Raw genomic sequence first — 16484 nt, 5'->3', positions numbered from 1 at the left:
TTCAAATTCAGTTTTTGTTCACAGGAAACTTCCTTAGTTTGAATCGGACCATTGGTCCATCTAGCTCAGTATTCTCTACACTGACTGGCAGCAGCTCTTCAAGGTTTCAGGTAGGATGGACTCTGGAGATGCCAAACTATATCTTGAACCTGGAACTTCTCGATTTAAAGCAGCTGTTTTGCCACTGGGCTATGGCCCCATCCTTTATATGCACACACAGGTTCCTGATTAGCTTAGAAATGCCTTCTAATGTATGTTTCTCCCCACTCCCTCCACACCCTGATCACGTTATCAAGAAATTATCAGGGAAAGGAGTTAAAGAGAATGACTAATTAAAAGCAGACATTAATATAATTATATATTGTTAAGCTGATGAAGTTAGTTTACTGAGAAAAAATCACAAAACATCAGTGTAACTCGTGGAGCCTTTCAGAACTTTTCCCCCTTATGACGCAGCAAAAGGGGTAAGTGTGGAAAAGCCTGGAGGTGTTCACAGTTCCCAAAGCAGTAGATTAGAAGCACAAATGTGAACACAAATGCTTGCTAGCCCAAGATCTGTATTTAAGGCTTGGGAGGTTCATTGCACCTTCTCCCAGCAACTGTCATATTGGAAAAAGAAAATTCATAATTAGCCTCCCATATGGCTAAGAAACATAGTGGGATTGTTATGCTACCATATCTGCATATTATGGTTAGATACATTGTTACTGGTAGTGAAATGAATTCTCCAGACAGTTTTGAACTGGAAAAATTTTCAATGCCCTGAATCAATTAGGATGTGATTTCACACGTTCATTTTACTTTTTAAATATTTAGAGAACAAAACTAAAAAAGTATTTTGTGTTAAATTTATTTTCTGTATGAAGCTGGAAAGTTTTGCCAATAGCCAAAACTATTTGAACTGAAATTCTTGATTGGGGAAAAAAAAAAAGAGCACACTTAATGTGGTTTAAATGCTATAAATGTTAAATTGTATTATGAAACATTTTTCTTCAAATTTATTTGTATTGCAATAGGCACAAAATTGTATGGCACTCTCATTTCCTAATATAATATACACTTCTTCATAATTCGATTTTAAGGGGAAAACATTGAGTTTTATCCAGATTTGCTCTCAGAAGGTAAAGGATTTTCCCTACCTCCCCTCTCCTACTGCAGCCCCCTGAAAATCTGCTCCTTAGAGTTGGGGGACCCTTGCTACAGCACAGAGGGTGTTGCGGGGAGTAATCTTGGGAAACTGGGCACAAATACCTGTTTGCAGAAGGTGCATGTACACGCTTCCTGAGATCCCCTTCAGCCCTCTACCCACATCTCACACTGTTGTTAAGGGTCCCTGATCATCAGTAATGGCTTTATGAGGACTGTAGTGGAGAGGAAATGGTGTGGGAGTTCACTTGCAATTGTGCTATTGCACAATTGTGTCTGGATCCAACCCATTTCATGTGCATTCTTCAAGTACATAGTCACTTGGGGGGGAAATTACATAACCCTGAAACTTCCCAGTTTGACAGGTGGTATATCCATTCATTATGATACAAATTGATTTTATGAAACAATGCTTTTTTAGAATTTGAAAACTTGCTGTGGGAATGGTGTAGCTCCCATTTTGCAGCAATAGTATTGCAGCCATTTTCTCATGTCATGGTGACCTTGCCTATTACCTGTACCTGGAAATTTTTTTACATAACTCATCACTGCGAAATCTAAGCCCAGGACATCTACTTCCACTGCACTTCAAGTTATTTTGGCCCTGCACTACTTCTAGCTTCTTCGAGCTTTTGCTTGAGTCTCCAGGGCAGTGGTCCTTTTTTATTGTTTGCATAAAAAATCATGCTGTTAACAGTATTAAGCAATATCTCCTTGGGATCTCAGATGGTTTTATTAAACTATACTTCAGTTGTCTTTAACCTGGTTTGATGGGGAAAAGTGGGAAATAATCAGTTGGTTATTTAGAAATACAGCTGGTTAAATTTCCCCCAAAAAGGTTTGCTTGGGTTATTTCCAGGCATTCAAGTCCTTACTAACTTAAAAAGAACTATACTGGTTGACATGTCTTATATTTTGCAAGCATGAAAAAGAAAAAACTATATATAAAGCTTCTTGTGTTAAGCTGCTGGTTTCAGTTGAAGACAAAACAATGCTGCATCGTTTGTTGCTATTGGGCAATGATCAATAATTTTTAAGTTGCTTGTTTTGCTAACTTTGTTGTTGGCCAGCCATCCTATTGTACATGCCATTCTTTTATTTTCATTTTCGTTTCAATATGTTTAATTTTTGTGTTTGTGTAATATTTCCGAGGTCTGAGATATGTGGCATATTGCAGGAGAGGATTAATGTGAGAGTATTCTTTAATTATGTGAGGGATTTTTTCATTTTTGGAAACTTCTGCATTATTTGATAAAGTCTGGCCACATTATAATGTAATGTGAAACCAGAGGTCTTCAGACCCACAGTTTCAATTTGCAGCTGTGAATCGCATCCCAGACATGTGTCCAACAACCTTTTGTCCGGCAACCTCTGGTTTCATGACAGGGGAGTCCCTAAGAACATAAGAACAGCCCTGCTGGATCAGGCCCAAGGCCCATCCAATCTAGCATCCTCTTTTACACAGTGGCCCACCAGATGCCACCGGGAGCCCAGAGGCAGTAGTTGAGGCCATACCCTCTCTCCTGCTGTTACTCCCCTGCAACTGGTACTCAGAGGCATCCTGCCTTTGAGGCTGGCCTATAGCCCTCCAACTAGTAGCCGATGATAGACCTCTCCTCCATGAATTTATCCAAACCCCTCTTAAAGCCACCCAGGTTGTTGGCTGTCACCACATCTTGTGGAAGAGAATTTCACAAGTTGGTTATGCGTTGTGTGAAAAAGTACTTCCGTTTGTTGGTCCTAGATTTCCTGGCAATCAATTTCATGGGATGACCCCTGCTACTAGTGTTATGCGAGAGGGAGAAGAATTTCTCTCTCTCCACTTTCTCCACTCCATGCATGCTTTTATAGACCTCTGTCATGTCTTCCTGCAGTTGTAGGTGTTGTAGACTTGCTTCATAAGAAAGGTGCTCTAGGCCCCTGATCATCTTGGTTGCCCTCTTCTGCACTTTTCCCAATTCTACAATGTCCTTTAGATACGTTGACCAGAATTGTACGCATTACTCCCAAGTGTGGCCGCACCATAGTTTTGTATAAGGGCATTATAATGTTAGCAGTTTTGTTTTCAATCCCCTTCCTAATGATCCCTAGCATGGAATTGGCCTTTTTCACAGCTGCTGCACATTGAGTCGACACTTTCAACGAGCTGTCCACCACAACCCCAAGTCAGTCACCAAAAGCTCAGATCCCATCAGTGCATACGTGAAGTTGGGGTTTTTCGCCCCAATGTGCATCATTTTACATTTGCCAACATAGAACCACATTTGCCACTTTGACGCCCACTCACCCAGTTTGTGGAGATCCTTTTAGAGCTCCTCAGAATCTGTTTTGGATTTCAACACCCTATATAGTTTGGTATCCTAGCAAGCTCCATAGTGCTGGCATTGCCAGACAGTGGGCAAGGCATTACAGGAGTGGCTGCCATTGCCCACGATCTTAAAGGCGGGGTGTTGAGTGTGATCATGCCTTTTTGGAGCGTTGCATCAGCCTTCAGCATGGAAAGGGCATTTAAATCCCTTTAAATGCCATGCCATGCCAGTGATATTTCTGGAAATGATGGCACTGCTGCCCTCCTAAGAACTCTGAAACAAAACTGTTCAGCACAAGCATGATCTTGGGGGGCATGGATGGGCATGGATCTTGGGGGCCACTATTTCCCTGTTACTCAGGAAAGGGAAGAGAGCATGATGATTTCCTAGGAGGGGATATGTGTAGGAGGGAGGGCAAAGGATCCTGCAGTCTGGCCTGCTGTGACCTAGGATACTCTTGGGAGGGCTCACCCTGGAAAGCAGTGCATGCAGACCAAACCCCACACCTGCTTTCCTGGTGGCTTGCTGCTGGCAGACATGCATTCTCATGAGAGTGCCAGTCTACTGGGGAGGGACTTAAGGCAAAACACACTTGGTCTTCTTTCAGACTGCATGCTTATGAGTTGCGCTAACCCAACAAAGAGGGCCCCGCTTCATGGGGCCTCCACTTTCTCAGGTTAATGCTAGAACTTCTGCCTTACACCCCACTCCTCTCCAGGGAAGCCTAGCACAGACCCAAATGAGATTCCCCCTCTATTGCAATAAGGTTACAGCATATAGACATAAATAAGGATGATGCTAATACAGGTAACATAGCTTAACATAATAGGATACAACCAATATAGTATAACCAGTTTAGGATACAACCAATGCATGAGTGGAAAAGAAGGGATTTAAACAAACAAAAATACCCCATCTTCAAGGGTATTTGACTTGCTTTTCAAAGCATAAACAGTTCCTTGAAGTTTGACCAAATTGCTCAGCACTTTTCAAATGAGATTTTGATGCCCAATGTGTTGGAGCCTCGCCACGTGTGTGGACAGGGTAAATACCAGGTGCGGGGACAGATCTTTACTCCCATTCAAAATTCTTGGGTTCAGACTGGCATTGCTCTGTATGCAAATCTACCGCCATGGGGAATCGTGGGAGAGGGGTGTCCCAATTTCCATAAACCCAAGGAGAGTGGGGTCGCTGTTTCGAGGTACAAACAAGTGTAAATATGTTCATATGGGCGAACGGCTAGCAGGGGGAATGCTTTGAAATCTTTTTGACGGCAGTTGCCAAGATGAGGAGCAGTTGACAGGGTACCCATCCCCGCAGCTTCCTTATATAGAGCAACCTGGCCGGGTTGCATCTGCCGTCCGTTCCCTGTGCCCTGACACTCTTGTGAGAGCTGTCCATGGGAGAAAGGGAATGTCACCGCACGTTATTAGTGATTGGGCTCAACACCCCTGTCCCCACAGATGGTTCTTCTTATGAGTTGTGAGGGGGTGTCTCTATGGCCTTACACTCTCTTATGAGTGAGTGGTCCACTTAGAATCAGCATCCATCCTGATCACAGAGTAGGAATCTCCCCTCTCAGTGTTGGAAATGCTGTTCCTGCTGCCTGGTCCTTCTAATGAGTAAGCCTAGGGACCACACAGGTATCCCAAAGGGGAAAAGACTGGGCCTTTCTTGGGGCTGCCCATTAAACCTGATCCTGGGTATCCTTGCCCTGTCATATGCATCACAGCACTCTAGTGGGGTGCCCTGCCTATGTTGCCACCTGGAGTGCTTGTGTTTGTGAGCATTTATGTTGCTTCATTTTGGGGGAGCAAAGCACTTAGTGTCCGTCGTGCCATCCTGTTCCCTTTGCCTCCTGCTTGCTAGGAGGGAGGAGCAAGGGACAGAGTGCCAAGAGGGCATCCCCCTGTGTGACTTTGCCATTTGATAAGTTGTTGTTGTTATTATTGTTGTTGTTATTATTATTATTATTATTATTATTAATTCAATTTCTATACCGCCCTTCCAAAAATGGCTCAGGGTGGTTTACACAGAGAAATAATAAATAAATAAGATGGCTCCCTGTCCCCAAAGGGTTCACATTCTAAAAAACACAAGATACACACCAGCAACAGTCACTGGAGGTACTGAGCTGGGGGTGGATAGGGCCGGTTACTCTCCCCCTGCTAAATAAAGAGAATCACCACGGTAAAAGGTGCCTCTTTGCCCAGTTAGCAAGCTGACAAGCTTGGGCTGTTGCCAGGCAACTGCTTTGTTAGATTGGAGCCAGGAGGGGCGGGGTGAGTGCTCGGAGAGGCAGCCAGTGAGAACTGCCCCAGGCATGAAGCGGGCGCAATTCCGGGTGGATGTCTGCTGCTGTCTGTACGGTGGTGGTTCCAGAAACTGCATAGACCTTATGGCGCCATCTGTGTTTGGATGTAATGTTGAGGTGGCCAAACATCAGGTTTTGGCAGCGAACTTTTGTGCAGAATGAAGGTTCAAACTGGAGTTTGGTGAGGCAAATTGCAGGTTGCTTTAGTTGTGAAACTGCGGTAGCATGCATTTGGACATAATGGAGTTCCAATCTCTGCCCTGTTTAACTCCGGTTTTGCCTTATGTCTGAATGTGGCCACTTTGTATAGTTTTTTTTTCTTGTTTAAATGTTATTTTGGTACATATATGACCAAATGGTACAATAATGAGTTTTTTGTACAAAAATATTTATTGTGTTTATTTCAGAGCTATTGTGTTGAATTCATGTGGCAGAAGGCAGCGTCGTTCTGAAATGGAAGTTGGATCTTCATTTAACAAAGCCAACCTTTCTTTGGAAACTGTGTCAGTACTAAATAGTGAAGAATATGTATTGGTTAATAAGCAAACTGATGATTTTTATGCAAAAGATGAGAAATCCCAGCTGATGGTATGATTTCCTTGACTCTTTTATTTCTTTTAAATTCTCGCCAGCTTTTAATGTTGCTAATTGGGCCTAGGGAACATATCCCGCCAATTTTGAAATGGCTTTCCTGGATGCTAAACCATTTCAGATTGCAATTCAGAATGCTGTTGCTTTCCTTTTGAAAGCCCTGTATGGCTTGGTACATAAAGGACCATATTTTCCATCAAGCCTTGGTATCTAAAGGACCATCTATTTCTATAAGTGCTGCCCTGTAGTGAGTTGTTCTTTAGAGGACCTTTTGAGGGTGCCCCACCTTCTGAAGTATTGTGGATGGTGATCCGTGAATGGGTCTTTGTGGCTATGGCACTCTGTTTCTGGACTTCTCTCTCCAGGGAAGCTAGTCAGGTACCTACTTTTACATGTTCTTGTACCAAGTGATGCCTATTTCCCCAGGGCACTTTAAATGTTGGAAACATTGAACGTGTGATTACATGATAGATGAAGCTATATTTGATTAACACATGGTTGAACCGGATTAAGTAAAAATCAAATCAAATCGGTTACCTGGAGGGTACTGGCTCCTGGGCATGGTTTTCCAGAGTAGACATCAAGTGTAGGGTGAGGGAGTCTTTCTTTGTTCTAGGATGGAAGGTAAGTCCACCCTTGCTGAGGTGGACTTCAGAATTGCTGAGAATTGCTTTTTCAATTCTGTTTGTAAGCTGTCTTGAAGACCTAATGACATGAAGATGGGATATACATCTGTTAAGTGCAATTAATGTTTCCAGATACCGGCAATGCTCATATGCCTCCTTTCTCTGTGTGTGAACAAAGTTGTGAAGGGTCTAGTATAACTATATGAAGAATGTGGTTTTCTTTTATTGAAACTTATATTTGCATGCATTCTTCTTTGTAACAGATGCTTCAAAATGAAGATCAAGAAATGGAGAAAGCCATGGAAGAGATACTGAGGGATTCTGATAAAGGCCAGAAGCAGAGTACTAATACCGATGCAGAATTCAGTGTGGATTGCGCAATGTCACTTGAAGATGATTCTGTCAGCCACCCTTCTGTGCATCTTCTGCTTGATCCTTCCACCATGGGTACTGGATTAAATTTTCACAAATATCAAAGGAGAAACATTGGGCAAGGAGAAGGAAAATGAGGATCAAGATTAGGAAATCTGAATTTTGCTGGGCCTTATTAGATATGTGGAATCATGGTTAGATCTTGGTTCTGTGTGATGTCTCCAAGCATCGGGAGTGGGCAAGTTGCAAAAAACCCCACTACTTCCAACATTGGTTAGAAACTAAAATCAGTCATGACTTATTCTAAGCAACGTGCCTGAGATAAACTGGCACAATAATCAATAAACTGAGATAAGAAATTCGCATCAAATCTTCAAGTTTATTTCAAGCAATGTGGTTAGAATAAACCACTGTCAGTTGGTTTGGGTGGTACAACCTTGTTACAAATCTTGGTTTGTTTCATAGTAGTTAGAAGTAGAATTCTTCTGACTTGCAGGCAGGGAAAGCGGGGAGCCAATGCTCCTGAATTGTCGTGTGGAATTGATACTTGAACTGTGGTTAAAATGACATCTAAGCTGACCCATTGTAATGTTCAAGAAATTTCTCGCCTTGTTTTGTAAACAAATTTTCTTAGTTCTGCATCACTGTTTATTCCAGGCACAAAAATAATAAAATTATGTTAACATTAAAAAAGGAAAAGCAATGTTGGGTGTAGAAAGATATGTTCCAAGTGTACTCACCATTGATTAAGCTTTCTGTGGACTGACTTTCGTTTCACAAAATGAAAGTCTGAGGGTGTAGTCTGAAGGTACATGGTATAGCCCTCTTACTAAAGTTATGCAGATCTAGGTCCCGTCAATGTCTGAACAGGTCACTGATTGAGATCCTACGACTATGAATATATACAGTCCTCCCTCATCAATCACAGTTTTCCCCAATTGCGGGTCTGAATATCCACGACTGGGAAATTGACCGCCCTTGCCAATGGTGACCCGAGTATCTGTGGTTTGGCGGGTCAGTCTAAAAAGGAACATAAGGCAGATACCAGCAACAGCCACTGGAAGGATGCTGTGCTGGGGTTGGATAGGGTCAGTTACTCTCCCCCTGCTAAATACAAGAGAATCACCATTTTTAAAGGTGTCTCTGCTCATTTAGCAAGGTACTGAGCATCCTCATGTGTGCTGCCTTGAATTCCATGATGGAAAAAGTCCATCATCATGTAATAAAAATAAATGGATGCAAAGCAAGCAAAGTTATATCTTGGGACGTGTGATATTGAAAAAAGTGTGCAACAATATGCTGCTAAAACATACGCTAAACAAAATGGTAGGCAGCATCCAAACTAGTTAGTCATGGCTAAGCATCATTGAAATCCATGAGACAGATTTGTCATAATGAATTTTGTCTCAGTAATTCAAATGAGTCTTCTGATGACTAAATTTGTCTGGATGTTGCCTGGTGATACTAAAAAAATTAAAATCTTCTTGTGGCCTCTTAAATAGTATGAAAATGTAGTAAGCAAAAATAGCCTCATTTGGATTTGTTTCCGTTAGGTACATGGGAACAAACTAACAGGACTCAAGAATGTTTCCCCAAAATAAACACTACTTTGCCTTTTAAAAAAATGGTACATGGAAATACAACTGGTAGAGGATAGCAGTGATATGTGTAGAAGAACTTAGTGGTTTTTTGTAAAGATATTTAGCTTGCATTGTTAAAGGATTTTTAAGATAAACAGTAGCATCTTAAATTTGTATGTTAGAACCTTCAGAAGCCAGTGCAGACACCTGTCAGGAGCAAGGTATGACACTATGAAGAGTTGATCTTCAAATAGCCTTCAAGTACAACTTATGCATATTACTATTCGACATGATATTATAAATTACAGTTGCAAGGAAAGGAGATGATAGTGGATAATTGTTGAACTCTGTTTCCTTTTAGAAGTTCTTCCACAAAGATCCTGTTCTCCTCCTGTACCTTCAGAAGAAGATAGTGTATTGTTCAACAAACTAACTTACCTCGGGTGCATGAAAGTTTCTGCTCCTCGGAGTGAATCGGAGGCACTGTGTGCGATGGCAGCTTTGAAAAATTCAAGTCATCCACCTTTCCCTGTAACTCTGTATGTTCCAAATATTCCAGATGGTTCTGTTCGGTGAGCTGAATCACTTCTAATTTCATTATTTGTACTCTTGTGCAAGAACAAAATATACAATATATACATTTTATCACTCAGCTGTTCAGGGCCTATGATAGGGGGGCGCAGGGAGTACTTCATACCCGGCCCCGGGGTCCAAAGTATTAACTGTAACCTATATTACACATTATTGCAACAGTACATAGCTTATCTATAGAACTTTTGTGGCCTAATGATAATTATGATCGCCAGCTTGGCTAAGCCTATTTAAAAGATCAGGCATCACATATTGTATGTTCTGATAAGCCAATGATTTTATGCTACAAAGCAACTTAATTAGGTATGCTGTGCTAAGTATGTATGAAAATACAACGGTGCACAAGCAAAAATACAAGAACAATGCTCAACACCATTTTTCCACCTTTTGGTTGTCACACACTCAACTGATGTGGAAATGATGCTGCTGAATGCATACCTGAAGCAATAGCCTTTTCCGGAACAATTCAAACTGTGTACCACCTGTTGAGTTCCAGTCCAAAGTGATGGGAATTACTACAAAACCGTATTGGTTGTTCTCCTCATGGTATGTCTGAAACAAGATGGTCAGATCATGTTGAATGTGTAAAGCCTTTTGCAGCTCACTTGCCTGGCATTAAATTGGCACTGGAAGACCTCCTAGAACTAAATTTGACAGCCAAAACAAGAAATGAAGTCCATGGAGTTTTATTATGTGACATCTTTTGCCTGTGTGTTAATGTCGGCTGTGTGGTACAAAATATTAGCTGGCATAGATATTTGCAACAAGGTCATCCAAGCTAGCGATGCCACACTGGATGTTGAAGTAGCAAACGTAGAAATTCTCCTCACAGATCTGACAAAACTTTGAAACAACTGGAAATGCATGTGGAATGAAACCAAATTGGTTGTGACAAACCTAAAGATGGAAATAAAACTCTCCCGTCGATGTGGTGGAGTTAAGTGCAAGAGGGCAAGGCCGCATGATGACAGCACACCTGATACTAACTTGGAGGAAATGAATGACACAGATGATACTCCAGAAGAGGCCTACTACAGAAAGTGTGTGTTTTATGTTTTGGTAGACAATATTATAGCAGGATTAACTGTCCGCTTCAATGCTGCTATAACATTAACTGCCCGCTTCAACATTTACCCTCGGTACATAAAGCAAATTTTGTAAATGCACAGTTAAAGCCATTAGATCTGTTTAACTTGTTAACAGAGTACAGACTTGGTGACCTGTTTCCAAATGTTTGTTAGCTTAAGAATACTATTAACAATTCCAGCAACAGTAGCTTCTGCGAAGAGGTCATTTAGCAAACTCAAGCTGATTAAGAATTATTTAAGGTCTACAATGTCTCCGGAATTGTCTTGTGGATTTGGCCAGGCTAAGTATTGAATCAAACATTGCCAGAACAATTAATTTTCATGCTGTGATTTGAAATTTTTCACAAAAAAGGCCAGGAAAGCTCTTTTTAAAAAGTAAATACTAAGGCTATCTACCTTTTAAAAAAAAACACAAAACTTTTTACTAATAATTATGTCTTCTGATGATCTGATCTGCATTGCAATATAAAAGGATGTTTCTATGTGAATTCTTTCTTCTTATCTGTATTGTAGCATAAACAAAGATGTTCAAATCAAATGTGCTTTCTTCTCTCTGATCCTCTTTTATTTTATTTATATTTATCATGGAGGGAGTATAGGAGCATAAGGCTTCAAATGCAGAAAATCTGTTGATTGATTTTCCATTCCACCCCTCTCTCATCTTTTATACCCGGCCTGAAAGCAACTTTGTACCCCCTGATAAAATTCCTCTCAGAGGCCCTGCAGCTGTTAGTAATGTGGTTGTCTTGTGTGTGGATGTGTTTGATGCCATTTCAGACCCATAAAAAAGTCAGGAGCCTATTCCTGTGTGCTTTGTCTTCTGTTCAGTACAGAAGACACAGTACACTGTTCAACACTATAGAAGTACTGTGTACTTCTATAACAGGAAGCATGTTATATAGAAGAGGAAGGTAGCAGAAGGAAAAACTTTGCTCTTTGCTTTCTCCTTTTACTTCCTCCTCGGATTTCCCTTGTCCACTTGGGCCCTTGACGTTTGTACATACTAATAGATGCAATTTTACCACTGAGACAAACTTAAGGTTCCCCGTGAAATTAAAGAGGATTATATGAGTACTGTTTAAAAAACACACAACTAGTTTTGCCTGCATGAAAACTGGGCAAAATGAAAAATATATTATAAAGGATTATGGGTAATGGATATTTTTGTTTTGTCTTATGCTTCTTCCATTTTAGTAATATTGGGCATTTAAAATTTTATAGAATGTATTTGTCTCTTTAGTTATAGTGTTTGTATTTTGTGTTTAAGAGTGCAAACAGAAATTGATAAATTACATACTTTTAAGTTGTTTCAATGAGAGAAGACTCTTAATAGAATGTAGACCTGTATCCAGATGGCACATATTTTCAAGAACGTATTTTTCCTAAAGAAATACTCTTGAAAACCAATATATTTTATACTCTGTTTAAAAATCTTGTAACTAATTTTGGTAGAAATATCAAAAATTAATCCTGAATTTCTATAGAAGAAAGTTCTATTCTTGGAACATGACTTAATTAAAGAAAAAAGTTAGACTTAATATCAATAACTTTAAATGGACTACATCTACCTAGGTTTCTTAACGATCAGAGTTGTATGCCATTATATGGACATTCTGGATATTTCCCAAGGCATTTTGGATATAGTAGTTTTCTTCATTTAGGAACCAAAAGTGGCAGTAGAGGTCTTTATTTGGTACCTGCTGACAAAGGTCTCTCCCCTTTTCCTTGGTTACCTAGAATAATTGATCAATCCAGTAGTACAGAAATTGCTTCTTTCCCAATCTACAAAGTGTTGTTCTGTGTCCGTGAGACTTCAGAATGTGGCTGCTTCGCGTTCACGGCAAGCCTTTCTGACCCTGATGAGTTCCAGATTCATGTCTTCTCCTGTGAAATTAAAGAGGCAGTAAGTAGAAAGTAGCATTTTTCTTTACAAAAATTTAAATGACCATGTTCCAAATATTATGATGCATGTTCCTGATAGTTAAAAATAAATGTGTATTATTGCATAGCAACCTAGATACCAAAATGTAAAGTAGCTTTTCATTATGTGCTTTAATTGCAAATATACCTGAACAAGATTTACCTTGATGGATTTGCAATCTGGCTTCAGCGCCGGACTGGGGCACTGAGAGAGCGGTGGAATGTATGTGGGGAAGGTGCCGGGTTTTGAGCAGAATGGGTGTTTAAGGGTGGGAGTATTCACTGCTGCCGAGTGCGGCGGGGCACAGGGGCGCTCTGCAGGTGGGGCTCACCGGGAATATTCCCTTTGGGCCAATCCACCTGTCTGGCATAAATAAATAATTTTACATTTTGTAGGGAAATGGTATTGCCTGACATTCCTTATTTTGAGAATCGTTTTACTCCAGAACATTTTTGGTTGTGTGGAACAATTGTGCCTTTTTATCCTTAATAATAATCCAAAAGAATATGATACATTATTCTTACTTCAGGCTCAATAGTTCCTAATCATACTTTACTTCTGAATGTTTGGTAGTTCAAAATGTGATCAGGGTCATTCTTGACTATTTACTTGCCTCATATGAGATGCATCTAAGAGTTACCTGTAGCTTTTTGTTGTACTTGCAAAAAGCATTGTAGCAATCCTAAATAGTACTGTTTAACATTAGCTAGTCAATCCTATTCCCTAGTTTAGACTTTAGCATCATATAAGGTACAAAATTCAAAATAGCAGGCGTGTTTTTATTTACTTGGGAAGAATTTGCTTTTTAATAGGAAGGAAAATTCTTTAAGGTGAGGTAATTTTGGGGAATGTGTGGTTGCTGATTGAGTACAGATTATCTTTCATTGGTTGAGAAACTTAATTCTTTGTTACTTTAAATCTGCATGTAATTGCATGTTGCTTTTGTTTTCATGGGTGTACTTATATCCAAAGGAGTCTGGCCAGATTCTCTGGTCATCTGTAATGTTGTGGCCATTGTAATGCCATTGGCCATCTGTAATGCTATTGTGGTCATCTGTAATTCTAAGCCCATTGTGTTGTCAGGTATGTTTTTCTAATTCCAATGAACCTTTTTCTTCTTTTCCCTTCTCCCTTCTTGGCCCCATTTTAGGTCAGCCGAATTTTATATAGTTTCTCAACAGCATTCAAACGTTCTTCCAAACAAGGATCAGATCATGTAAAGGATGCTATTGTTCCAGCTCCTGACAGTGATGTATTCACTTTCAGTGTGTCTTTAGAAGTCAAAGAAGATGATGGTAAAGGAAACTTCAGGTAAATGAGAGGCTTGAAGAAGAACAAAGCGGGTGTATGGAAATCCCAGTAATTTTAACCTGCTGCCTAAATTTAGTTTGTTAAATTAGTTGACTGCCCTTCCTCTGAAGAGTTCATGGCAGCATACATGAACAAGTCATTTCTCATTGATATAATATTCATACTGTTCCCTGGGCTCTAAATTAATGGCTAGAAATATAGCATAAAGGTAAAGTGTGCCGTCGAGTCAGTGTTGGCCCCTGACGACCACAGAGCCTGTGGCTGTCTTTGGTAGAACACAGGAGGAGTTTACCAATGCCATCTCCCGCGTAGTATGATGCCTTTCAGCACTTTCCTATATCGCTGCTGCCTGATATAGGTGCTTCCCATAGTCTGGGAAACATACCAGCAGGGATTTGAACCGGCAACCTCTGGCTTGCTAATCAAGTCATTTCCCCACTGCACCTTTTAGGTGGCTTGGAACTTAGCATACAGTAGAAAAAATAATTGGTAATTTCATCTACCATAGCAAAAAGGTAAGGATTGCTCTTACATGCGGTGCTTTTTTGTTGAGAATTCACAATTCAGCATCAAGCAAGCCACTTAATTTGTGATAGCGCTCCCACTTCCTGTGCACCTACAAAAAACTAGGCTTGGTTACATCATGTAGCAGTAAATGTTATGGCTTTGCTTTGGTTATTTTTGAAGAAAGGTTCTTCAGCTTTTCTGAAGCAGATGGACTTAAATTTTCATCAGAATTTTTTTCAGTTTACTGTCACTGTGAAGGTTATTAAACATATACTAATGGAATTTTATTATGATTTTTTTAGCCCAGTACCAAAGGATAGAGATAAACTTTATTTCAAACTAAAGCAGGGAGTTGAGAAGAAAGTTGTGATCACTGTACAACAAATTTCCAACAAAGAATTAGCCATTGAAAGGTAATGTGTGTGCATTAATGCTTTGTAATACTCCTGCAAAACCAGAAGGAATAAATTCTGTACTTCTCTGACTTGTGGATCTCTTCAGCTAGGAAATTATAGTAACCATGCCACCTTCTCATGTTTGTGTATAATTGTTACAGGGTTAATACAAGAGCTACACTACCGAATTACTGGGCAAACCAACCCCTAATCTGCCAGTTAGAACTGGCTTGATTGTGTGTTGTTCCCATGGTGGCAGTCTTGGCCACCATGTTTCCTTGAGGTATTGTGCAGCATTAAAGTGCCCGGATTGGGGTAAGCCAATATACATGCTGCAGCTCAGCTTCTTAAGATATTGGTCTTGAATACATTCCTAGAATTAGAAAGCTGTAAGTAATCCATTAAACTGTATTTTGCTGCACACACTAGTCTAGACCCTAACTAAAAGAAAAAGAAAAAATCAAGAGGGCAAGGTCAGAACTTAATTCCCCCCCACAATTTGTTCCAAACTTGGAGAACCAAGGAGATAACAGAATGAGTTAATATTCCCAGTCTTTCCTTAATAGCTGTTGTCAGCAGAAAATATTAGTCACAATATTTTGCTTCAAGCTTACAGTTTTCTCAAAGTACCATCTGTATTATTCAGTCTCAAATTAGGGGTTTTTAAATAACAATAATATTTTGTTATTTATTTGGTGATGAAATAAAAAAGGGGAAATAAGTAGCCTATTACCTTCGGATATTTACCAGTAAGAAGTATGGTTTCTAATAGCACAATTCTAGGTATGTTTATATAGAAGTCCCACAGTGTTCAAGCTTACACCTGGGTAAGTGTATTCAGAATTGCAACCTAAATATGTTAGGGTTTACAGCACTGAAATGTAAAAACCTGTTAGGAAAAAACCCAAAACCCTCTACCAAATGGCACTTGTATATTAGCAATGCATTGTATTCTTCTTTTAAAAAAATATTTTGTAGAAAAAACACAGCCAAATCCAACAACCTAGTCTTCCTTTTTATACACACACACACACACACACACACACACACACACACACACACACACAAACTTCTTGGTGATATATATCTTGTTAAATGTACTTGGATTGAGCTGGTTCCTGTGGAACTACAGTTACAGCCAGGCTCTGCGTGATGAGCTCACAGAGTACATGAGCTCCCTCCTCCCATCACTGCACAAGAATCTACTTCCTATTTTTTCCTACTTCAAATTTTTAAGGACATTAAAACTTCCATTAACATATCTGATGGACAGTTGGCAAGATTGATCATGTCATCTGAACCCACCAATCTTGACTTATTCTAATTCACTTGCTTCAAATAACCTGAGATCTGTACCCAAGCCTTGAAATGATTTATAGATCTTGGGTTATTTGAAGCAAGTGGGTTAACATAAGCCAAGGTGAGTCAAGTTGTGGCTGAACCCACTGATCTCCGCTTATTTTAATCTAGATAGGTAGTAGGCACTCATGCAGGGATGGGAGGGATGTAGACACACATTCCTGAGGTTCAGGGACGTCGCACAGAGCTGGGTTCTAACCAAGTTTCCACATGATGTCTGAATTGGCCCAATGAGTAATCCAACTACTTGGATTTATGATGATCAATCAGTTTAAACTGTACTTGTGAAAAATTGCCAATTTCTAAGACTTATACTCTCGGACATCCTTGGTTTGGAGCCTTTCTGGTATTGAGCTGTTTGTGTCTGGGAAGTA

At 40.0% G+C, this 16484-nt stretch overlaps 1 protein-coding gene across 8 annotated transcripts in view; it reads left to right on the top strand.

Moving 5' to 3' along the window:
* RABGAP1L (RAB GTPase activating protein 1 like) overlaps window positions 1–16484 on the top strand; it is a 301913-nt gene that overhangs the window by 28958 nt on the left and 256471 nt on the right. For 5 of the 8 annotated variants that reach the window (XM_053243766.1, XM_053243764.1, XM_053243765.1 and 2 more), the window contains 6 exons: window positions 6177–6357; window positions 7250–7433; window positions 9300–9510; window positions 12355–12520; window positions 13689–13849; window positions 14659–14769. In XM_053243766.1, the coding sequence (XP_053099741.1) occupies window positions 6223–6357; window positions 7250–7433; window positions 9300–9510; window positions 12355–12520; window positions 13689–13849; window positions 14659–14769 (968 nt within the window). In that variant the 5' untranslated portion in view covers window positions 6177–6222. The remainder of the gene's footprint in view (window positions 1–6176; window positions 6358–7249; window positions 7434–9299; window positions 9511–12354; window positions 12521–13688; window positions 13850–14658; window positions 14770–16484) is intronic. The other 3 variants (XM_053243767.1, XM_053243768.1, XM_053243769.1) reach the window with 3 other exon arrangements.

This window comes from Hemicordylus capensis, chromosome 4 (genome assembly GCF_027244095.1).
Source record: "Hemicordylus capensis ecotype Gifberg chromosome 4, rHemCap1.1.pri, whole genome shotgun sequence".
In the NCBI taxonomy this organism is placed as follows: domain Eukaryota; kingdom Metazoa; phylum Chordata; class Lepidosauria; order Squamata; family Cordylidae; genus Hemicordylus; species Hemicordylus capensis.
Note: the sequence above shows the minus strand (reverse complement) of the source record. Positions and strands in the feature narration are given on the sequence as shown.